Source organism: Alexandromys fortis, unplaced genomic scaffold, assembly GCF_014885135.2.
Source record: "Alexandromys fortis isolate MF-2015 unplaced genomic scaffold, M_Fortis_MF-2015_v1.1 scaffold_27, whole genome shotgun sequence".
NCBI classification, from domain to species: domain Eukaryota; kingdom Metazoa; phylum Chordata; class Mammalia; order Rodentia; family Cricetidae; genus Alexandromys; species Alexandromys fortis.
The window spans coordinates 14,102,147-14,120,748 of record NW_026067952.1 but is presented as its reverse complement, the minus strand read 5'-3'; the positions used below and the strand labels follow the sequence as shown (position 1 = coordinate 14,120,748).

The window sequence follows — 18,602 nt, the reverse complement described above, 5'->3', positions numbered from 1 at the left end:
CCAATAACGGGATGCTGGGTGTATACTTTTTATTTTTAAATACTTTTATTGTTTCTTTTTCTTTTTTTTTAAAGCTTTTTTCTCCCTAATATTTTATTTATTTATTTATTTATTTATTTATTTATTTATTTATGCAGTATTCTGTTTGCTAGTATGCCTGCAGGCCAGAAGAGGGCACCAGACCTCATTACAGATGGTTGTGAGCCACCATGTGGTTGCTGGGAATTGAACTCAGGACCTTTGGAAGAGCAGGCAGTGCTCTTAACCGCTGAGCCATCTCTCCAGCCCTATTTATTTCTTTTTCTTTATTTATCTATATACTTGTGTATCTTGTGAGTGCGTGTCACGTATGTGTGGGTAATAGCGGAGTTTAGAAGAGGAACTAGGATCACTACTTGACAGCTGGAATTAGATGGTTGTCTGAGCTACCTGATGTGCAAGCTGGGAATTGAACTCTAGGTTTTCTGGAGGAACAGTAGGTGTTCTTAACCACTGAGCCACCTCTCCAGCCTCCCCTATTTATTTATTTATTTATTTAATGTGTACATGTGTTTTGTCTGCATGAATGTCTCTATACATCAGACGTATGACTAGTGCTGAAATGTGTCTAGTTTTATTAGCAGAGCACCACCAGAAGCAATGATGATCCTAAATCAGCATTCTGCAGGTAGTGAGCTGCTCACATTTATAGTGATCTTTGTCTTTTATTTGAGATGAGATCATACTCTGTCGCTGCTCAAGTCAGCCTTAAGAATTTGTCGTCGTCGCTGCCTCATTAGAAATGTGCCCTTGAGTTTTGCTTCCATTCACAATTAATGATTGAGCCAGGCCTAGTGGTGCATGGCTTTAACCCCAGCACTGGGAAGGCAGATGGGTGAATCTCTCGTGAGTTAAAGGCCACCTGGTCTACATAGTGAGTCCCAGACCAGCCAAGGCTACGCAGAGAGACCCGACCAAAAAACTCACTTAAAAATAGATGAGAAGTTAATGCTTCACAGTGGGTAGACTTTGGTGTCAATCAGTTTGAGGGTCTATGTGGAGAGAGCTAAGTTAGACCTCTGCCTGACCTGATGCAGACCCAGCAGCCCATGCCAGTTTTGTATGAGTGATTTTATCTTTCATTTCCCTTTCCCTTTGAATTCCAAGAAAACGTGCTCTTGATTGGTTCAAAGCATTATATACTTGGGGAAAACTGCATATGTACTATTATAGCAAAACAATTTGCCAAGTGCTAGATTTTTCAAAAGAAGAAACATGATTGCACAGACTGATGTAACCCTTGCTGAAGGACTCGTATGTGTAAGGCTCCTAGCTCCACAGCTGGGCTAAGTATGTGGCTGTGATCTCATTTAATGTGCTCAACTGCTCTTCCCTTCACAGGCCCGAGTGACTAAAGGATGCACCATTGTTAAGCCCTTCAATCTGTCCAAAGGAAAGAAAAGAACATTTGACGAATCAGTTTCTACCTATGTGCCCATTGCACAGCAGGTCGAAGCCTTCCACAAACGAACCCCTAGTAGATACCACCTGAGGAATAAGAAGGACGAGAGTAAGTTTCCTCCCCGGACCTTGCTGGCCGGGGCTGCTTCTCCAGTCTCAGCACGGCAGCTGTGGTTGTTTAGAAGGATAGTCGGAGAGCGCGGGGAACGGACGCAAATGCTGATGCGTTTGTCCCGGCTCGATGGTGGACAAATGAGAGGCTTTTATTTATTTCTGTCTTTATGAAAGAAATTTCTACAAGAAGATAAAGTCTACAAATTGAAAATAGTTGTTGGGTATGGTGGCACACGCCGTTAGTCCCAGCACTCGGGAGGCAGAGGTAGGCTGATCTTTGTGATTTCGAGGCCAGCCTGGTCTACAAAGTGAGTTCCTGGACAGCCAGGGCTGCTGCTATACAGAGAAGCCCTGTCTTGAAAAACCAAAAAAGAAAAAAGAAAAAAGTACTATAAAATAACTTACCAGGAGATGTGGCTAAGGGGGGTTGGTGGTGTATGCTTCTTATCTCAGCATTTGGGAGGTGAGGGCTCAAGGCCAACTTGGTCTAAATAGTTATTTCAAGGCTAGCGTGGACGACAAAGAACCCAGACTCAAAAACAAATATGGCTAATATTTTGGGTAAAACAGGGTGCGCTTTTGAGCTATCTGTAAATTTTCTCTTCCTATTAGGCATTGCTTAGCACTTTGTTGTAGGTGACCACATGAGTTACTTACTTTAAATGCAGTATTTCTCTGTTTTCCTTTTCAGTGCTGGGGATTCAGCCTAAGGCTTTGTGTATGCTGGTCAATCACTCTACAGATGTATTACATTCTCAACCCTAACTACAGTGTTCCTTAAGATTGCTACTATATCCTGACATTTTATATTATGAAAATAATGACCTTTTTTAATCTTCATGGAATTAAGTCACTCCTTCATAGTCAGATTGTTTCCAAAGAGACTCCAGTAAATGAGTCAGATAATACTTTTTCTCACCTTTATATAAGGTCTAGATTGAAAATTGTCAGGCTTGTTACTAACCAGGGAAATACCCTCTGCGAGCATTGTTAAGGCTCTAAATCAACCGTTCTCAACCTGTGGCTCATAACCTCTTTGGGGGTCAAATGACCCTTTCACACAGATCACCTAAGACTGTCGGAAAGCAAAGATATTTGCTTAACGGCTAATAACAGCAAAATTACAGTTATGTGGTAGCTACAAAAATAATTTTATAGTTGGGGGTCTCCAACATGAGGAACTATATTAAAGGGTTGCAGCATTAGGAGGGTTGAGAACCACGGCTCTAAATACTGATGTGTTGGGATAGTTGCTCTTGCTCTTTCTGTCTGTCTCTAACTTTCCCCAGTTACTATCTGACTTATTTCTTCTTTGCCTCCCTGCTTGGTGTAGCTGGAGTGAGGTCGGTTTGAAAGTTGAAATGTAGCCTAGGTTAGGCATCAAGTATTGATTCTCCTGCCTCAGCTTCCTAATTGCTGGGATTACAGGCGTGTACTATCATGCCTGGCTTTACCATTGACTTGCTATGAGTGATATGGATATTTGTTGTGAAATTCATAAAATTGGGAATTTCTCATTGGTTTGTAAAGGTCTGAAAACTGTAATAAAACATTGTTAACAACAAGCAAAGTAGATTGTTGTCAGTCGAAAGGCCTATGCAATGGCAGAGACCTCCATCGGCATAGTTAAGTTTTCAGTGCAAAGATGGCAGAAGAATTTACCCTTTCATAAGAAGGGAGGGAACATTTGTGGGTTGAGCACACAAAGCCAGGTACCCTGCTTTGTCCATTTTCTATCTGGTTGGGTCAGCATTTACAGGTCAATTGGATTTTGGAGAACTAAGCAAATGTCTTTGATTTTGCTTTACAGACTTGTTACCCTCCAGATCTGTGACCAAGATCTCAAGAGACCCCCAGACTCCCATACTGCAAACTAAATACCGTGCGAGAGTTGTGACCTGCAAAAGTGCAGCAGAACAGGAAGCTGAGGAGCTTGAGAAGCTGCAGCAGTGAGTCCTGCTGGCATGTCTGAGGAAGGCTAGCAAAGCCTGCCTGTTTGCTTTCGGCCTATGGGGGCAGCAGTTGCTGTTTCCCTTCTCATGCTGGCTCTGTAGACTGTGCTCCTGTCACTGTGACTGAGGTGGGGATGTGGAGGTGCCCTGGAGCACAATCTGGTAAAAGTCCAAAGCCAAAGCGCGAGTAGCAGAACTTAGTTTGGATTCCTAGTCTAGGTAGACCTTACCTCTTCCTGGCTGTCAAAGGATTTTTAGAGCTCTCCTTTTAGAAAAGGCTGGAACTTGTCTGCCTAGATCTTTCCTCATCATTATGGTGTTGGGGTGAACCCAGGGCCTTTGTGCACGTAAGACAAACACTACTGTTGAGCTACGTCCCAGTCCTTTTTAACTTTTCAAGTCGAGCTCACTCAGTTGCTTGGGCTGGCTTTGTAGCACAGGTATGTCTAATTATCCAATTCTCTTGCCTCGGCCTGAATTGCCTGGATTACAGACCAGCCTTGCTTGCCCCTACTTTTTTTTTTTTTTTTTTTAGACAAGGGTTTTTATGTATTCCTAGCTGACCTCAAAGTTGCTATTAGCCAAAGATGACTTTGCTTTTTTTTTTTTTAATTTTATTTTATATTTATGGGAGTTTTGCCTTCATGTATTGTCTGCAGTACTGGCATGCTTGTGTGGTGCCTAGTGAAAGAGGATATCAGAGCCTCTGGAACTGGAGATGGTTAGAGATGGTTGTTCTCTGTTGGGAACTGAGGCTTTTTGGAGTAGCAGCCAGTGCTTTTTAACCCCTGAGCCAGCTAGCTCACCAGCCCCAAACTTGAGTTTCTGGTCCCCTGTCTCTATCTCCTGAATGCTAGGATTACAGGTGCTTGCCATCATGGAGTCCCAAGCCTCCATATTCCTACCTGCCTCGTTTAGTCTTCTCAGGAGGTGAAGAGAAGATGGAGAGGAGAGATTTTGCTGTACATGTCATCTTATTGCTTATTTATAGGTTTTGTTCTACTTTGTGTAGTTTAATTTAAAAAGCCTTCTTTGTTTATTATTTAAATTCCCTCCTTACAGATACAAATTCAAAGCTCGGGAACTTGATCCCAGAATTTTTGAAAGTGGTCCTGTCTTGCCCAAGATACCTGTTAAACCTCCCACTCAGCCTGTTGGTTTTGATTTGGAAATTGAGAAACGAATTCAGGAGAGAGAATCAAAGAAAAAATCAGAGGATGAACACTTTGAGTTTCATTCCAGACCGTGCCCAACTAAGATCCTGGAGGATTTTGTGGGTGTTCCTGAAAAGAAGGTAATTCCAGCCACTGTCCCCAAGTCACCAGTTTTTGCATTGAAGAACAGAATTCGATTGCCCCCCAGAGAAGATGAGGTGATTGCTTGGGAGGAGAATGTTTCCCTTTTTCTGTATCATTAATTTGAGTTTTTACAATTAATGGGGCCTAAAGGCAATCAGCTCTAGTCTGTAAGAATAATATGAATGTTTGAACATCTGTTTTGCTCCTCTGAGAGTGACTGGTAAGGTGTGACTCTCGACTTTGAGCGATAACGGGTTGCAGTCTGTGAAAACAGCAGGGAAGTTAAGCACTAGAGGCTTGTCCATCCCTCTAGCATTGGTCATGCTGGCTTTGTAACACGGTCAAGAGTTCCCTGAATTATTGTCACTGCTCAGAGAGGGACTTTTAAAAAAGCAGTTACATTGTATTGTCCTTGATACACAAGGGTCACAAAGGTGTCTGAAAGTGGTGATTCATGGAACTATGAAATGTGAACTGTCATTGGTCATGCTGGCTTCTTACCAATCTCCTATCTTATCTCTGCATATCCAGAGTTAGGGTAATTTTTTTTTGTTTGTTTGTTTTCTTTTGTTTTTCGATACAGGTTTTCTCTGTGGCTTTAGAGCCTGTCCTGGAACTAGCTCTTGTAGACCAGGCTGGTCTCAAACTCACAGAGATCCGCCTGCCTCTGCCTCCCGAGTGCTGGGATTAAAGGTGTGCGCCACCACTGCCCGGCCAGAGTTAGGGTAATTTTATAGCAAACATCAGCATAAACCTTTTTATAGGTTCAGTGGAAACTAAAATACATGGTAATCTTATGTTACTAGCTTGAACCCAAACAACTAACTTGGTCCTATTCTGGGTTTGGCAACCATTAATTCCAGTCACATGTTTTAGAGTCTAGAGTCTGAGTCAGAGTCTAAGGTGGAAGTATGCTTGCCTAGTACTTTCTTCTGCTCCTCATTTTGCCTGTCGGATCTCATTAGTTATTCCAGCATCCCTGTGAGGAACTTGAGATTTTTAGAGTAACTTTGTTGTCGTTTACCAAATGTTTTTACGTTGCAATGACCTGTGATGTGGCAGCTGAGCTGGCGTTGTCCATCTTTGGTAGAAAAGGAAGCTAGGTTTCTGTAGTCACATCTCAGGCTGAGTGACTTATCTCATACAGTGCCTTCTGAGTTCCCATTCTGAGGTGGGTGGGCAGGGAGTCTTGAGGAGTCTTGTTTCTAAACTGTAGTTTCTCTCTCAGGAAGAGGATAAACCAGTCGTGATACGAGCTCAACCTGTGCCACATTATGGGGTGCCGTACAAGCCCCACATCCCAGAGGCCAGAAACGTGGAAGTGTGCCCTTTCTCCTTTGATACCCGGGACAAAGAGTGCCAGTTGCAGAAGGAGAAGAAAATAAAAGAAATGCAGAAAGGAGAGGTAGGTATTTTATTTTGCAAAATACTATTCTTTGATCTCTTAAAGGGAAGCTTTCCCCCCCTGTTTTTTTTTTAAGGCAGTGTCGTGCTGTGTAGACCAGACTGGCTTTGAATCTGTGTTTGTCCTGCCTCTGCCTCCTAAGTACTGGGATTATAGGGATGTATCACTCAGGGAACTTTGTTTTTGGTTTTTGATACAGGGTTTCTCTGTGTAGCTTTGGAGCCTGTTCTGGCACTTGTTCTGTAGAACAGGCTGACCTCGTACTTACAGAGCTAGGTCTGCCTCTGCCTCCTGAGTGCAGAGATTAAAGGTATGCGCCAACACTGTTTGGCATTCAGGGAACTTTTACTAAATATATGAAAATATAGTTTCTAATAAAAAGTATATGTATGCCTTTATATGAAATTACTATTAAAACCATTGCTTTCCACTGATGCTTGCAAGACCCCTTTGGAAATCTGTTTTGGGCAAGTAATTTAAATAATCTGCCTGGCACAAGGAGGCTAGTTTTGGAAGGATTAGGAGGAAAACCTAGGTTTTCTTTGGGGTAGAGAAAGGTCAATTGCTTTTCTGCTAGACCATGTGGCTTTGAGAACTGACTTAGCTTCCTGTCTTTCAGGTTCATGCACATACTTAGGAACAAATACTGCTTTCTCTCTGTCTCAGTTTGCTTTCTATTGCTATGATAAAATACCGCACTTGGGAAGAAGGTTCTTGTTTGGCCATGTTTTCTTAGTTGAATTTTCCCCTTTTCAGATAACCCTGACTGTGTCATGCTGGCAAAATGCTTACCAGCATACTTGCTAATAGGCTTTTTTTTTGGTTCTGTTTGACTTTTGAGATAATTGTCTCACTATGTAGTCTAGGCAGAGCGTTGATCTCCTAACCCTGCTTCATCAGCTCCCAGAGGTCTGGGCATATAGGTGTGCATTGCCAAGTCTGGCAAGAGTTTTTTGTAAGTTTTTGCGTTTATCTATGTTATTCAGAGATTTGAAGGTGGAAAGGTACTGAAGTCGTCAACAGAATCAGATGTCCTCTGTGGGATATGTTTTCCTGACTTCCCCATTGATCGTAGATCCTTATGTTACTCTTCTGTTTGCTTTTCCATTAGGTGCCCAAGTTCAAGGCACTTCCTCTGCCTCATTTTGACACCATTAATTTGCCAGAGAAAAAGGTAAAGAATGTGACTCAATCTGAGCCTTTCTTGCTGGAGACAGACAAGAGAGGCGCCTATAAGACGGAGCTGTGGAAGCACCAGGTAGGAATAGGGAGCAGCTGGAATGGTGGTTGGTTGATGGGTGTGTAGTGAGTGGGCGGGACTAGAGGTTGGGACAGGTAGATCCACTATCTCTTGAAATCGTCTGGGATGAGAGATTTGATTACTTTAATATATTCTGTGTAAACCAGGAGTCACATCGGTTTTTCTGTAAAAGGTCAGGTAACATTTTAAGTTTAATAGGTTACATATGACTTCTGTCAAATAATTTCTCTCCCCATTTGCCCCATATGTATATTTGAACATGTAAATACTATTCTTAGTTCAAGTTGCATTTGGCCAGAAGGCTGAATTTTGCTTACTTCTGTGTTAGCAGTCACCTGGTGGTGCAGGACTCCTTAGTCAAGAGTGTCTGTAACTTCTTTCTCATCTATTTCCTTAAGTTGGTGCTTTGGTAAAAAATCATGCTGAGAGAATTGGTTCTCAATAAGACAGGCTGTTTTCTCAGCATGGTATGTGATATAATTGACCTTTATATATCATAATAGGCGATTAAAGGCATGATTGATTGATTGCTTATAGGCTGGTATAATTGTCATCTACTCTTACTACTATCACTATTCTCTTTCCTCAAAATAAAAGCTAACCCTGATTTAATTGAGCCTCTGGGTCTGACCACTCACTCACAGGAAATAAGGGGTAGGAAGTGCTAGCTTTTTAACAGGCAGCCCAGAACCTCCCGAATGTGTGCTGCTGCTGCAGTAGTCAGGAGCCACTGTATGCTGCTGTCTCACAGGCTTTCCTTTTAACAGCTGGAGGAAGAGCAGAAGCAGCAGAATGAAGCAGCTTGCTTCAAGGCTCGTCCAAACACCGTCATCTTCCAAGAGCCTTTTGTTCCCAAGAAGGAGAAGAAATCAGTTGCTGGTAGTATTTTATGTGCTACCGGGGGCTGGGCCAGAATGGGTTTCTAGGACTTGCTATGCCAACAAGAACTCTTCCCTGAGAGGATGGCAGCTTTCTTCCCTCAGACCCGGCCTTTTGCTCTTTTTGGACCTAGTAGCACCCTTAAGGTGTCGTGTGTTGGGGCAACTGGGGTAGAACAGGAGTCGTGGGAGACACAGCTGGCCTTTCAGTGATAGTCACAGGCTAGTCATACCCAGGAAGAGAGCCAGTGTATGAGGGAAGGGTGTGGAGATTTCTTAGCTGTGGGCAACATGGCAGGAAGTTGGGATTCTTCTACTTAGCACACAGGGTTGAGCAAACTACTTCACCTGTCTGGGTCTTGCTTTTGTCTCATTTACACTGAATTATCTCGGTAAGCCTTCTCAGCTACTCAGCACTGCAAGTCTGTAATGTGACTTTACTCCACGCTTCTTCCTCAGTGGCCTTTGGGTGCTAGCTAAGTCTCTCCACTTGGCCTAGTCCTGGAGGACTAGGTTTATGAAGTACTGCATTGCATCAATGTTGTCTCTGTTTCTGTACTCAGAGAACCCTTCCGGTTCTCTAGTTCAGGAACCCTTTCAACTGGCCACCGAGAGGAGAGCCAAGGAGCGTCAGGAGCTGGAGAAGAGGACGGCTGAAATGGAAGCCTGGAAGATGCAGCAGTTGGAGGAGGTCAGGCAACAGGAAGAGCAGCAGCAAAAGGAGGAGCTGGCCAGGCTACGGAGAGAACTGGTAATCGACTGGGCAGCGTGTGCACTGCCAAACCCTGGCTCGTCTCTGTTGTGTTTTCTGGTGGAGCTGGGGCAAGCTATTCCACATCCACCTGACAGCCGAGGGAGGGGAACAGTACCGTCTCTCCCACGTACACCCCGAAAATCAGCCTCTGCTTTGTCATGTTATTTTTTTCTTCCCTTTTTTTTTTCCTTTTTCAGGTACCTGCCTGGTGCTTGAGTTTGTTCCCAGTATAAATCTGTCTCTATAGCAATTCTTGGTGTAGGTCCTTGCAGCACCCTAAGCACAAGTAGTCACTGCTGCTTGTTGCTGCATTAAACTGGCTAACTCTAAGACTGATCTTACACTCTTCATGAGTGGCTGACACCTCTCGCTCCAGCAGCCTTCTTGATTATTGCTCTTCTCTGCCTTTAGGTTTGGACTGATTTTTGTTGAATACTAAAAGTCAATCAAATAAGCTTAAAACTTTACTCTGGTGATTTTTAAAAAAATTTATTTTTAGATATGAGTGTTTTGACTACACACTTCTATGTACCACTTGCATGGAGTACCCATGGAAGCTAGAAAAGGGGCATTAGGTCTCCTTTTTAAAAATATTACATCTTTTTTTTAATTTTAAGATTTATTAATTTATGCATATAAGTGGTTTGCTTGCATGTATGCATATCCACCCTGTGTGTGCTTTGTTGGTGTCCTCTGAGGTCAGAGGAGGGTGACAGATGCCCTGGGATTAGAGTTACAGATGGTTGTAGGTGCTGGGAATTGAACCTGGGTCCTCTGGAAGAGCAATCAATGCACTCACTTAATCCCTGAGCCATTGCTCCAGGCTCTGGCACAATTTTTTACCTTGTGACTTTGTTTGCCATGGTTGAGAAAGGCTCTATTATCTATTACTCTCCCTAGTAAGCTACACTGAGGATGAATTTGACATTCTTAGTGAGGGACCCAGTAAGCGACAGTAGAAACCTGTTAGGACACCCTACTTCTCCATCTGATGTGCGCTCCTTCATTAATTTGTAATTGGGCTCTGTCAAGCTTTCCAGCCGGTTTCCTCTAAAAGACAAAGCAAGCGACTGCATAGTTCTGCAGCTTCCTTCTCACTGGAGTTTTGCTCTCCTCCTCCTCAGGTGCACAAGGCGAATCCGATCCGCAAGTACGCAGCCGTGGAGGTGAAGTCCAGCGAGCTGCCGCTGACTGTGCCTGTGTCTCCTAAGTTCTCCACCCGATTCCAGTAGACGCTCTGTGCATCACACCGGGCGTAGAGACAGCCTTTTCTCAGGCCACCCCTGCGTGGCAGTGGACCTGACAACTATGGATGCCAGTTTTCTTGAGGATCATTATAAATAGTTTTGAGCTAATGAGACACAGCTCATTTAGGCCTTAACCAGACTTCTTGTAGCTGTCTTCCTTCCAACATCAATTGCTCCTTTACCATTGGGCTTAGCTCTGACTAGAATTTCAAGTGCTTACTTTAGCACAGTCTATCATTTCTCTCCTAATCTCCCTCCACCCTTCTTTTCTATGTATATTTTAAGCATAAAATAAAGGACATTAAATCCTGGGCTGTGGTTTCCGTTACAATATGAATGAGACGCAGCTAATCTGTCAGATTCATTCACTGTTCAGATTGAGTTTGTGGTTAAGGAGCCCTGTGCTCTGAGGCAGGGGCCGTCCTTAATGGCACCAAGGAAGACAACGGCCAACGGCGTGGATTCACGGATGCCTTCATCCAGAGCTGCTGTTGCAGCACGTTCTTTACTGTTGGTGCAGCCTGCATTTTCAAACCTGACTTGGAATAACATTTTTATTAAAGGTCACAGGGATATATTCTACTCACTGTTTTCCAGGAATGCTGTCCATCCTCCTGACGGGGATTACAAAGTGATGTAGTTCAGTCTGTGGCAGGGTGACCAGAAGGCACCACTCGGGCTGGAAGTTAAGACAGGTCTGTAAGCTCCACGGGCCTGTCCCCTGTTGGCTTACGTTCCCCAGATGGACCTCACCACAGGACAGAGGTTCTACAACCTCCCAAAGCTGTACCAGGCTAGGAACCAAGAAACAAACCAGCCTATGGGGGTGTTTTACATCCAAACCATAGCACTTCACCTGTGGCCCTGTAGGCTCTCGGCTCTTGCCCAGTGCAAACGCGCATATTTCAGCTTTAGAAGTTCCTTCCTTCCTGAGATCTGTTGATTATATTTGGTGTGGCTGTTTTACCTATGTGTATGTACATGGAATTCTTGTATACTTGTACCAGTGGGTGTTTGAGGAGTCCAGATGCCCTGGGACTGGAGTTACAGATAATCACCATGTGGGGTTCAGAAGCTAATTCCAGTCCACTGCAAAAGATGTTCATTTTGTGGCCAGGACAGTTCTCAGCATCGTATATGGCATTGAGCCTATTTTTATATTCCTTTTGTTGTGGTTGTTGTTCATGCAGTGACCACCTTTTAAATTTATTTTATACAAGCCTTTGTAACTTTAGTCAGAGGTGACAGAACCAGGGTTTTCTGTAGTGTGATGTGCGATCTTGGTCCTCCCGACGGCCCACAAAGCAGTACGGAGAGCTCCTCCTTTATTCGTCATCTAGAGATCTTGGCGTAAATGTCATAACTGTCACCAGTTCATTTTGCAAGGACATGGTGCTGCACATTCACAGCTTGGCACTGCCAGCCTCCACAAATCCAGAGAAGAGCTAAAGCAACAGAAAAGACCTGTTTATACTACAGTCAGGGAGACGGACAGTGGGCACGTGTCTGTAATAAAGCAGCCTGGTGGCGGGGGAGCCTGTGGCATTTTGATGAGGCTGTTGGCAAGGAGGTTCCATCCAGTAGGGGACCGACCGTAACATGGGCTTGAGTTTGCGGTAGGGAAGGTAAGTGTGGTTGGATTCTGAGTGCTTTTATTTTAATGTTTAAGGGTGTGTGCCCTCAGAGACCAAAAGACCCCTGATGTTGGAGTTGCACACAGTTGAAGAGCCGTGACTCTAGCCCCTCTGAATGTACTTTGTTTCTAACAGATTGGCTGGGGAGACTAAGCAAAGCAAGGCCTATTCTTGGGGTGCAGGGAATCCGCCTTTACAGCAATCCTTGCATTTTGTTGTCCATTCTTGGAGCTTTTGTTTTTGTCTGGTTTCCTGGTGTTTTCACTGCATGTCTGGATCCCTTCTCCAGGCCTGTCCTCCATAGTTCTCTGCTATGCCATGCTCACCATCAGTGGTGCTGGCGGTATTTGGGCACATCAGGCATGTCTTCATGATCCTGAAAGGGCACTGGGTTGTTGCTGGGGGTGACCATGGGGACATAACTTGATGCAAGGGTGAGTGGAACAGAGTTAGACTGAGCACTGGGACTTCACCTAGGCATTCTGAGGTGGGCAGAGAGGCTCCTGGTCATGTTTCCTTATCCCTTAAGGCTGTTTCCTAAGGAGTTTCATCTTTCCACACTCAGAGGTAGCTTGGAAACTTTTCTAAACAAAGAATTGGGCTTGGTATACGGCCTGAGATACAGGCAGGTGAATCTCTGAGTTCAAGGCCAGCCAGGTCTAAGACTGAGTTCCAGGACAGCCAAGGTGTGAGACCCTGCTTCAAGAAACCAAATAAAAGAATGTGTGCATTTGCTCACCTTTTATACGTGTAACTACTTCCCACGGAATTTCAGTTCTTATTAAGTCATGATTGTAACTTGTTTATATATGAGGAAGGTGCCCGTGTAGGCCAGCGCTGTCAGGTCCCTGTGGGAACTGAGGTTGCAGGTGGGTACTGGTGACAGAACTCAGGTCTTCTGCAAGTGCAGTCTGCGCCAGCTCTAAGGAGCTGAGCCCCAGCCCCTGACTTTCATTTTTATTTTGATCCTGATGCCTTTTATCTTTCGATAGTTCCCAGTTTAAACTTATCAAATGCAAATGTAAAAGAATTTAGTGGATTTTGCTTAAAAAAAAATCTGGCTACCATTTTGCTTGACAATTTTGCGAATTTGCCAATATTTGACATGCAGACTGCTGAAATCCCCACAGTTTGGGGAGTGAATCTCAAGGTTGTTTTGACTCCGTATGATTTCCCCTTGCATGTTTCTGTGCCAATTCAGGCAAGACCACTGTCGCTCTCCTTCAGCCCATCACTGCCTGTGCAGTAGCTTGGCTGCCGTTCTGATTGCTGTTTCATTCCTCCCAGGTTCTTTTCCATCGAGTTTCTGTCCCCAGGAAGTAGACCTGAGTGGTATGCAGACTGTGGTTGGTATTGCTTGCTCTAGCATTTTAGAGAGGAGACCTGAATAAAGCAGCTGTACCAGATGGCCGTGACTCAGGCTCACAGCTTGGTACCCTGCCTGGCAGAGCAGCATTGGTGAAGAGAAGCTGCCATTATAGTAGTACTGCTCCTTGCCCACAAAATGGTGCATGCTATGTAGAACACGTGCCTGACTTTCGTCACCTTGTATTCTTTAGGAGTAACCCATCCATACTGGGTTTCATTGAAATGTCTCTGTAGGTGCATATTTATCAAGCAATGCCCACAAACATTTGGCAGGGAGGTCTAGAAAGTGACCTTAGTCCCTTGTACATACTAGGCAAGTGCTCTACCACTGAGCTCTAGCTCCAGTCCACACACACACACACACACACACACACGTATACATATACATATCTATATATCTATATATCTATATATCTATGCTCTTGATTTGGTTTTGGATATACATGACATGCATATGATTCAAAGCTGTGAAGGTAGAAAGGCAAAGCTTTTGTCACAGCTGCTCAGTTGTCCTCCCCAGAGATGGTGTCACCAGTTTCTTGTATTCTCCCTGTAGCCTCTGCACACACACACACACGTTCCCTCCTTTGCCTTTATATACAAATTCCATCACTCTGCTTCTTGCTCATTTCAGTGTGTTTTGGCTTTGAATGATGCTCATGTACAATCTTGAGCAGGTCCTGGCTTTCTGAGTGTGAAGTCTCATGGGATTCTAGCAACAAGTGCCGGGTCTGAAGTCCAGGGACAGATCAGCAACACCTGGCCTTGGCCTGGCCTTCTTGAGCCTTGGGGACTTGTGTATTATAAATGGAGGGCCTGCTTGAACCTCCTTCTGTTATTTTACTTATACAGAGCTCCCTAATAGCACAGCTAGTTTTGACCTCACTGGAGTTCAGGCTGGCCTTGAACTATGGATGGTTCTTCCTCAGCCTCCCAAGTGCTAGGATTATAGGTGCACACCTCTGGGTCTTTTCAATTTGTAGAAGTCTCTGGGGGAAGTTCCTCAGTGCTGACAGCAGCAGTTACAAAAGCTGTGATCCACGTGGCTAGGCTCCTGTTTCTGCAGAGGCTGTCAGTCTGGTGTGGAACCTGGTAGGAACTGGTCAACATTCTGAAGCCTGAGCTGCCATCTGCCTTGCAGCCTGCTGGGACGCTCACTTTAGACAACATATAAAGTTTCCTGGAGACAGGACAAACCCAGGCCTATGGAAAGAGCAGGAAGGCACTTTGAGCAGTGACGAAGGTGTAACCAGGGAGCTGACATGTTTGCTCCAAAGCCAAGAATTCCAGGACAATTTGTTACTCAGCTAAAGCCAATGTTGCTACAGAAAAGTCCAGGGCAGAGGCAGAGGCATGGGCCCCTTGTTTCCTCTGCCTTCTTAACATACCTGCCGTCTCAATACTGCGTGCGCGTACGTGGGGTGGGGGAGGCAGCAGCTGACATTGCCAACGGGCTGATGGGTTTTGCCCTTTCCTGTCTTGTATGACAGAAGCTGAGCTCAGGCCAAGCCATGCCTGTGTGTTGTGGTCCTGGTCTCCCTGAAAGCAGTGTGTAAATACTGCCATTCACTTGGAGAAAGTGTGGTTGCAGACTCAGGCTGTAGACTGGAGGAGATTTAGGTTTATCAGGAAAGAAGCCTAGCCTTGGAGTCATCAACTGGCCTTCTCTCTTTAGGGGGACAAAAAAGACTGGGCAGGGGCTGCTGACCATTTCTGATGTGCAGAGCCTGGAGTAGCTGAGACTTGCTATCCCCAGCTCTGCGGGCAGGTGTGTGACTCTGCCAAGAACCGTGGCCAGGGGCCATTACCCAGCCTGCTTGGGCTCCGACGGTATTCTCAGGTCTTCTTTCAGGAGCAAAGGTCAGCTACTAAACAGTAAACGTGAGAAGCAGTTTGGGGCCACGCTGCTCAACAGTGCTTGGTGGTAAGGGGAGGTGGTGGGGTGGTGACGGTAAGCTTTCCAGGCTCCTGCTGACTTCCTGTCACGGCCACTTGGCACTGAAGAGCTGCTGTGCCCAGGATGAAACTTTAGTCTGTTTTCGTATAAAAATATAGTCTTGTAATCCCAGTGTTGAAGAGATGAAGAAATCCCAGTTTTCTGGGGCTTGCAGCCAGCTACCCTAACCAAACGGATGAGTTTTAGGTAAATGAGAGACCATGTCTCAAAAACTGTGGTGGGGCTAGGGAGATGGTCCAGTTGGTGAAAGTGCTGGCTGCCAAGCTCTAGGACCTGAGTTTAATCCCAGGGATCCGCATGGCAGAAAGAATGGACTTCCTCAAGCTATTCTCTGACCTCCACATACGCAATGCCATGCATACATACACAATAAGTAAATAAATGCAACCGTATTTTTAGAATGTAAGAAAAAGAGATTCTTTAAAAAATAGTGAGGTAGAGGGTGTTCTGAGGAATGACACCCAATGTTGTCCTCTGGCGTTCGTATGCACTTACGTGCTCCCAAACACACATACATACACACATGTGCACATGCAAAAAGCTCAAGTTCCCCTAAAAGCTGCAGTCATGGATAAGGTTAGACAGAGTTTATAAAGCCCTTGCTCTCTAAGCATAGGAATCCGAATCTGCACCCCCAGCACCTATGGAAAAAGCCAGACATAGAGGGAGACAGGCAGATCTCTGGAGCTCAGTGAGAGATCCTCTCTCAAAGGTGCAGAATAAAGGAGGACACCTGACTTCTGGCCTTCATACACAGAGGCATATGTGTGCACATAACGCACAGACAAGTACATGCCACACTCACAGCACAGGGAAAGCACAGCCAGTAGCGTTATTCTGGCATGCATGTTTATTTGCAAGTTATTCATAGTTGCAATGGAAAGCTGCTTTTAGCTAGCATGGTGTCAGCATTACTGACACCCATGCCCAGCAAAAGCAAAACCAAAAATGTATTGGCACCTAGCCGAGCCTTCCTGGAAATAATTCCAGTTATGTTGTTTTAAAGCCTTGCAGCTACATTTTCAAGTTGATATCCACAGTGGACCTGTTGTTCCCAAGCCTTCCGGTCAGATTGGAAAGGAGAAAGTCCTTGGACTTTTTTGCTCTGGAGGCTGTGACGTGTCTTTTGGAAAGTGGGGGTGGAGCTCATAATCTCTCTTCTGCTACGGACAAGTGACAAACCTCTAGCACATTATTCCTCTTTTCTGAGTCTCGGTTCTGTCAAGTGAGGTTGAGCCAGGACAATGCATAAGGCTCCTTTCATCTTATCACCTCCCGAGTTTTCCCTAGGTGATTTCTTCAGATGCCACGGTTCACTTCCATGCTCAGGCTCTTCTAAAGCCTGCTGCTGCGCACTGCCAGAACGCCTCTAGCTCCCAGCCCTGCTTTCCCACGTGCACGTCAATAAAGCATGCTGGAGGCCAGCGTGCTATCTTGTTGAGGACTTTCCAAGGGCTGTTCTGGAAGCGGAAATCTAGCCCAGATCACTCCAGGGAACTAATCCCCGAATATTGCTGTCCTCTGACACACACATATTTTCTGATGTTTCTCTTGACCTTGGAACTGGTTAAAGACTGCACAGAATGTTCAATTACTAACAGACTCCATAAAGCTACCTCTTGCCCCATCCAGGATGTGATATATTTTTTTCATTTTTCCCCCCTTGGAAGCAGTCCTGTCATTGGAGACGGTTTAAGATGGTGCAGTAAAACTAATACCTCATCTTGTTCTTTTTATTTCTCCCGGCTGCACTTTGCTTTTCATGGCATTGGTGGCCGAGGAAACTGGTTGCTTTGTAAGCTTGCACAAAGTCTGGGGGGAGCACTGGAGAGTTAAACAAACCTGGTATTAGGGAATTGGGAGTTGCTCCTCCGGCTTCATGGCCTTGAGTATGACGAATTCTCCGGACTTCAGTCTCATCTTAGTTGGAGTGGTAGGGGTTGGGGTGTAGCTCGGTTGGCAGAGTGCTTGCCTGGCATGCACAAAGCCCTGGGTTCAATCCCAAGCTTCTTTGTTAAGCCAGGCATGGTGGCAAATGCCTGTAATCCCAGCACTGGGTAAGTGGGGGCAGGAGAACCAGAAGTTCAAGGTCATCTCTGGGCTGTACCAAGCTTGAGGTCTGCCTTGCTGGAGACTGTCTCAGAAAGGAAAGATGATGATGAAGGTTGTTGGAACAATGTGCCCAGAATGGGCCTCTCCAGCTTGGTGAAGGGGAGTTTTCCCTGGCTCTCTTGTGACCCCGGCCACTGTGGGTACCAATGGTCACTGCTAGCTTCTGTGACCGTGACCACGCTTGAGTCACATTTTCAGTACTTCAGTCAGTGGGTATGTGTCACCGGCAGTGGCCAGAAGCCCCTGCTGCTCACCCTTGGCTAACAGCCTGATAGGACAGGCTCAGTGGCTCGTTAGCAGCCAATTAAAGGAAACCAACCAGGTGCCTTCTTTGTGAGGCAGGAGGTTTATGGGAATTCACACAAGTGAGAGGGCAAGGGATGGGCTTGAGCTGAGCTGGTGGCAACGGTCCCGCTGGCCGCTGACTTGGTGGTGGGCTCCCTGAGCCTGCCATGGCTCTTCTCGGCTTCCTTACATGTGCACGTTTTTCCCTTCCTTGAAGTTTGTAGTGAGGCGATGAAAGGCCAGTCCAGGAAGCAGTTACCCAGCCGCCGTGGCGGGACGCTGAGTGTGTCTCGCTGAGTGTGTCTGTGTTTCCTCGCGTGCACCAGCACTGTTGGCTACTGCCGCAGGCTTCCTGGCAAAGGGAGGCTCAGCATCCTGGCCTGAGAGCTTTCTCCATGAAGCCACAGCTTCAGCATCACCCATGACTAGAAATGCAAACTCACCATCCTCATTCTGGCCCCACTGAATCAGATGCCTTTGGTATGGGCCCAGGCTTATGTGTTTGCATGAACCCTCCAAGGGAGGTGTTGCATGCCCAAATGTGGGGACCACTGTGCCAGGCAGGGGACCTGCTGATCCTGACTCAGGTTCCCATGGAGTTGGCAGCCACTCTTTCCTCTGACCCTAAGTGCCTAGGCTAATCAGAAACACCCAGGATGAGCACACTCTCCTCCCTACTCGGGGCCCTGGAGAGTTTCTCTGTCTAGCCGTTTCTGTTGCTAAGTTCCTTGAGTGGGTGTTTATCTCTTCAGTGAAACGCCATGCCTAGGAGGAGGATTGAGAGTGGATGCCTTTCCATAGATTCTTCCAGCAAGTCACATAACAGACCAGAGATTATTATTTTTTTAATGCTGCTAGAAGTAGCAAGGTCTGTGTACCCCTAAAGTCTTTTAAGAG

At 45.6% G+C, this 18,602-nt stretch overlaps 1 protein-coding gene across 1 annotated transcript in view; it reads left to right on the top strand.

Moving 5' to 3' along the window:
* Tpx2 (TPX2 microtubule nucleation factor) overlaps positions 1–10,660 on the top strand; it is a 34,600-nt gene extending 23,940 nt beyond the window's left edge. Inside the window, exons 7-14 of the mRNA XM_050151271.1 lie at positions 1,381–1,549; positions 3,365–3,503; positions 4,569–4,878; positions 6,033–6,209; positions 7,321–7,467; positions 8,238–8,349; positions 8,912–9,099; positions 10,227–10,660. Of these exons, the coding sequence (XP_050007228.1) occupies positions 1,381–1,549; positions 3,365–3,503; positions 4,569–4,878; positions 6,033–6,209; positions 7,321–7,467; positions 8,238–8,349; positions 8,912–9,099; positions 10,227–10,334 (1,350 nt within the window). The 3' untranslated portion in view covers positions 10,335–10,660. The remainder of the gene's footprint in view (positions 1–1,380; positions 1,550–3,364; positions 3,504–4,568; positions 4,879–6,032; positions 6,210–7,320; positions 7,468–8,237; positions 8,350–8,911; positions 9,100–10,226) is intronic.
* Positions 10,661–18,602: the final 7,942 nt, after the last annotated feature.